The sequence below is a fragment of the Aedes albopictus genome, chromosome 1, assembly GCF_035046485.1.
Source record: "Aedes albopictus strain Foshan chromosome 1, AalbF5, whole genome shotgun sequence".
Lineage (NCBI taxonomy): Eukaryota > Metazoa > Arthropoda > Insecta > Diptera > Culicidae > Aedes > Aedes albopictus.
In genome coordinates, this window is record NC_085136.1 from 17,416,540 (window position 1) to 17,422,539 (window position 6,000).

The 6,000-nt window shown below is 48.2% G+C and overlaps 1 protein-coding gene across 1 annotated transcript in view; it reads right to left on the bottom strand.

The window, feature by feature from the left end:
* The window catches only part of LOC134288076 (sericin-2-like), a 124,810-nt gene extending 124,107 nt beyond the window's left edge, over nt 1–703 (bottom strand). Inside the window, exon 1 of the mRNA XM_062851771.1 lies at nt 659–703. Within this exon, the coding sequence (XP_062707755.1) occupies nt 659–703 (45 nt within the window). The remainder of the gene's footprint in view (nt 1–658) is intronic.
* Between the last annotated feature and the right edge of the window lie 5,297 nt (nt 704–6,000).

A 6,000-nucleotide genomic window follows, 5' to 3' on the forward strand; every position in this document is an offset into this window, starting at 1 on the left:
CTCTCACCACCGTGAGCGCTGGGAACTTCCCGGATCCCGGACAGATGGACCAGAATCGTGCTGTTTTGTGCTTTTTTTTGCTTCGCTCGCGCCAACCGTTCCCAGTCTCTGATTCGATTTATTTATCGGGGGATATCGAACGCGGGATTGCAATGCAGTCCGGGCCTACGGGCATGAACCGAGGGCACCGTCGCGTCAGGTCATGTCAGAGCGAGATTTTTCACCCGCGAACTGAATTCAGACTGTCAGACGAAGGGGCGCGAGGGGTAGGTCACTGAGATAACAAACGAACGAGTCCGGGAGATAAATCCAATCCACCAGCCCATCGAAGCGTATGTTTTATTTTCCAATAAAGTTTTGTTTTTTTTTTCAGTGGAAAAAGCGGGATCTCGAATGAATAATTCGGCAGCCGACACGGTCGGATTTGGCCGAGGGGTCTACGGATAACGCGAAACAAAAAAAACGCAGTGTCCTATCCCCTCATGCCAGCGCAGCGCAAACAAAAAAAGAACTCCAAATCCCAAACTGACAGTGATTTGCGACTGCCTGCCTCGGAAGTTCTCTTCGGCGCTCCAACAGGGGAGAAAAAATCGGATCCTTTTTGCGCTCGGGGAATTTTGCAATGGCGACCAAGTTGTCGACAACGATACCCACTCACTGACGGTGATGGCGATGCCGATGACGAAGACTGTTGTTGTCCCATTCAAGCCGAGAGGTGATTGATTTCATCCATCCATCCATCCACCTACTGCGATTTGGATGGGGCAAGGGGATTCGTTCGATCGATCGAATCGAAGTAGTCTGCCCCTAAGGGGGGAAAGTGGCAATAAAAAATGCCGAGGTGATTTAATTTTTATTGACAGTTTGTTAATTTGGGCGATAAATTTTCCGGCTGTTTCACCTTTTTTTTTCGCCTTGCGGGAAAGAAATTCCAGAACGGGTCACGAGGGTGCAATTGAGCGGCTGGAAATGTCAGGAAGTGTCAACTGCGTTTACCGGGGCTTTTATTTTTTCTGTGAAATCAATAATGGCTAAGTAGTTCCGATGATAATCTTGTCAATTTGGCACGGCGATATTTCATAAGTTGACTTGCAAAGTATTTTACTTTTAGAAGATCAGCAAATATATCTTAATCTAGTCTTTTATTAAATTGTTGGGCCATTTTCGAATATGCCTTAACGAACCATCATGGATTTAAAAATAGCATATTTCAATCACAGAAGAAAGCTGTTTAGCTACTACTAGATGTTCTAACGCTCATTTTGATGTTAAGAATTCTAATTTTATACAAACAAAATGGCCTTTATGATTTAAGAAACTACTTGGTCTTTTATTTGAAAAATAGCAGAAATCAAGCCTATTGGAACAGAACCAATTGAATCCTTCAAAAGGACATATACGAACTGATTTATTTAATTATTTTATCAAATTTTGAATGAACAACTGAGTCATTATAATCCAGTAATCAGACATGTTTGCTTCTCGAAAACCATTTTTCATTAGGTAGATGAGAATAAATATTACTAGACCTTTCATGAAATTGACTGACCATCTAAATCTAAATAACAGAGAGAATCGGAAGAGAGAGTCCTCTCAGGATTCTGTTGGGAATCCTCTCATAGTTCTGTCAGGAATTCTCTCAGGATTCTGGTGAGCATCCTTCCCGGATTCTGGAGAGAATCCTTCCCAGATTCTGGAGAGAATCCTTCCCAGATTCTGGAGAGAATCCTTCCCGGATTCTGGAGAGAATCCTTACCGGATTCTGGAGAGAATCCTTACCGGATTCTGGAGAGAATCCTTACCGGATTCTGGAGAGAATCCTTACCGGATTCTGGAGAGAATCCTTACCGGATTCTGGAGAGAATCCTTACCGGATTCTGGAGAGAATCCTTACCGGATTCTGGAGAGAATCCTTACCGGATTCTGGAGAGAATCCTTACCGGATTCTGGAGAGAATCCTTACCGGATTCTGGAGAGAATCCTTACCGGATTCTGGAGAGAATCTTTACCGGATTCTGGAGAGAATCCTTACCGGATTCTGGAGAGAATCCTTACCGGATTCTGGAGAGAATCCTTCCCGGATTCTGGAGAGAATCCTTACCGGATTCTGGAGAGAATCCTTACCGGATTCTGGAGAGAATCCTTACCGGATTCTGGAGAGAATCCTTACCGGATTCTGGAGAGAATCCTTACCGGATTCTGGAGAGAATCCTTACCGGATTCTGGAGAGAATCCTTACCGGATTCTGGAGAGAATCCTTACCGGATTCTGGAGAGAATCTTTACCGGATTCTGGAGAGAATCCTTACCGGATTCTGGAGAGAATCCTTACCGGATTCTGGAGAGAATCCTTCCCGGATTCTGGAGAGAATCCTTACCGGATTCTGGAGAGAATCCTTACCGGATTCTGGAGAGAATCCTTACCGGATTCTGGAGAGAATCCTTACCGGATTCTGGAGAGAATCCTTACCGGATTCTGGAGAGAATCCTTACCGGATTCTGGAGAGAATCCTTACCGGATTCTGGAGAGAATCCTTACCGGATTCTGGAGAGAATCCTTACCGGATTCTGGAGAGAATCCTTACCGGATTCTGGAGAGAATCCTTACCGGATTCTGGAGAGAATCCTTACCGGATTCTGGAGAGAATCTTTACCGGATTCTGGAGAGAATCCTTACCGGATTCTGGAGAGAATCCTTACCGGATTCTGGAGAGAATCCTTCCCGGATTCTGGAGAGAATCCTTACCGGATTCTGGAGAGAATCCTTACCGGATTCTGGAGAGAATCCTTACCGGATTCTGGAGAGAATCCTTACCGGATTCTGGAGAGAATCTTTCCCGGATTCTGGAGAGAATCCTTCCCGGATTCTGGAGAGAATCCTTCCCGGATTCTGGAGAGAATCCTTCCCGGATTCTGGAGAGAATCCTTCCCGGATTCTGGAGAGAATCCTTCCCGGATTCTGGAGAGAATCCTTACCGGATTCTGGAGAGAATCCTTACCGGATTCTGGAGAGAATCCTTCCCGGATTCTGGAGAGAATCCTCCCGGATTCTGGAGAGAATCCTTCCCGGATTCTGGAGAGAATCCTTCCCGGATTCTGGAGAGAATCCTTCCCGGATTCTGGAGAGAATCCTTCCCGGATTCTGGAGAGAATCCTTCCCGGATTCTGGAGAGAATCCTTCCCGGATTCTGGAGAGAATCCTTCCCGGATTCTGGAGAGAATCCTTCCCGGATTCTGGAGAGAATCCTTCCCGGATTCTGGAGAGAATCCTTCCCGGATTCTGGAGAATCCTTCCCGGATTCTGGAGAGAATCCTTCCCGGATTCTGGAGAGAATCCTTCCCGGATTCTGGAGAGAATCCTTCCCGGATTCTGGAGAGAATCCTTCCCGGATTCTGGAGAGAATCCTTCCCGGATTCTGGAGAGAATCCTTCCCGGATTCTGGAGAATCCTTCCCGGATTCTGGAGAGAATCCTTCCCGGATTCTGGAGAGAATCCTTCCCGGATTCTGGAGAGAATCCTTCCCGGATTCTGGAGAGAATCCTTCCCGGATTCTGGAGAGAATCCTTCCCGGATTCTGGAGAGAATCCTTCCCGGATTCTGGAGAGAATCCTTCCCGGATTCTGGAGAGAATCCTTACCGGATTCTGGAGAGAATCCTTCCCGGATTCTGGAGAGAATCCTTCCCGGATTCTGGAGAGAATCCTTCCCGGATTCTGGAGAGAATCCTTCCCGGATTCTGGAGAGAATCCTTACCGGATTCTGGAGAGAATCCTTCCCGGATTCTGGAGAGAATCCTTCCCGGATTCTGGAGAGAATCCTTCCCGGATTCTGGAGAGAATCCTTCCCGGATTCTGGAGAGAATCCTTCCCGGATTCTGGAGAGAATCCTTCCCGGATTCTGGAGAGAATCCTTCCCGGATTCTGGAGAATCCTTCCCGGATTCTGGAGAGAATCCTTCCCGGATTCTGGAGAGAATCCTTCCCGGATTCTGGAGAGAATCCTTCCCGGATTCTGGAGAGAATCCTTCCCGGATTCTGGAGAGAATCCTTCCCGGATTCTGGAGAGAATCCTTCCCGGATTCTGGAGAGAATCCTTCCCGGATTCTGGAGAGAATCCTTCCCGGATTCTGGAGAATCCTTCCCGGATTCTGGAGAGAATCCTTCCCGGATTCTGGAGAGAATCCTTCCCGGATTCTGGAGAGAATCCTTCCCGGATTCTGGAGAGAATCCTTCCCGGATTCTGGAGAGAATCCTTCCCGGATTCTGGAGAGAATCCTTCCCGGATTCTGGAGAGAATCCTTCCCGGATTCTGGAGAGAATCCTTACCGGATTCTGGAGAGAATCCTTCCCGGATTCTGGAGAGAATCCTTCCCGGATTCTGGAGAGAATCCTTCCCGGATTCTGGAGAGAATCCTTCCCGGATTCTGGAGAGAATCCTTCCCGGATTCTGGAGAGAATCCTTCCCGGATTCTGGAGAGAATCCTTCCCGGATTCTGGAGAGAATCCTTCCCGGATTCTGGAGAGAATCCTTCCCGGATTCTGGAGAGAATCCTTCCCGGATTCTGGAGAGAATCCTTCCCGGATTCTGGAGAGAATCCTTCCCGGATTCTGGAGAGAATCCTTCCCGGATTCTGGAGAGAATCCTTCCCGGATTCTGGAGAATCCTTCCCGGATTCTGGAGAGAATCCTTCCCGGATTCTGGAGAGAATCCTTCCCGGATTCTGGAGAGAATCCTTCCCGGATTCTGGAGAGAATCCTTCCCGGATTCTGGAGAGAATCCTTCCCGGATTCTGGAGAGAATCCTTCCCGGATTCTGGAGAGAATCCTTCCCGGATTCTGGAGAGAATCCTTCCCGGATTCTGGAGAGAATCCTTCCCGGATTCTGGAGAGAATCCTTCCCGGATTCTGGAGAGAATCCTTCCCGGATTCTGGAGAGAATCCTTCCCGGATTCTGGAGAGAATCCTTCCCGGATTCTGGAGAGAATCCTTCCCGGATTCTGGAGAGAATCCTTCCCGGATTCTGGAGAGAATCCTTCCCGGATTCTGGAGAGAATCCTTCCCGGATTCTGGAGAGAATCCTTCCCGGATTCTGGAGAGAATCCTTCCCGGATTCTGGAGAGAATCCTTCCCGGATTCTGGAGAGAATCCTTCCCGGATTCTGGAGAGAATCCTTCCCGGATTCTGGAGAGAATCCTTCCCGGATTCTGGAGAGAATCCTTCCCGGATTCTGGAGAGAATCCTTCCCGGATTCTGGAGAGAATCCTTCCCGGATTCTGGAGAGAATCCTTCCCGGATTCTGGAGAGAATCCTTCCCGGATTCTGGAGAGAATCCTTCCCGGATTCTGGAGAGAATCCTTCCCGGATTCTGGAGAGAATCCTTCCCGGATTCTGGAGAGAATCCTTCCCGGATTCTGGAGAGAATCCTTCCCGGATTCTGAGGAGAATCCTTCCAGGATTCTGAGAAGAATCCTTCCAGGATTCTGAGGAGAATCCTTCCAGGATTCTGAGGAGAATCCTTCCTGGATTCTGAGGAGAATCCTTCCAGGATTCTGAGGAGAATCCTTCCAGGATTCAGGAGAATCCTTCCAGAATTCTGAGGAGAATCCTTCCAGGATTCTGAGCGAGAATCCTTCCAGGATTCTGAGCGAGAATCCTTCCAGGATTCTGAGCGAGAATCCTTCCAGGATTCTGAGCGAGAATCCTTCCAGGATTCTGAGCGAGAATCCTTCCAGGATTCTGAGCGAGAATCCTTCCAGGATTCTGAGCGAGAATACTTCCAGGATTCTGAGCGAGAATCCTTCCAGGATTCTGAGCGAGAATCCTTCCAGGATTCTGAGCGAGAATCCTTCCAGGATTCTGAGCGAGAATCCTTCCAGGATTCTGAGGAGAATCCTTCCTGGATTCTGAGGAGAATCCTTCCAGGATTCTGAGGAGAATCCTTCCAGGATTCTGAGGAGAATCCTTCCAGAATTCTGAGGAGAATCCTTCCAGAATTCTGAGGAG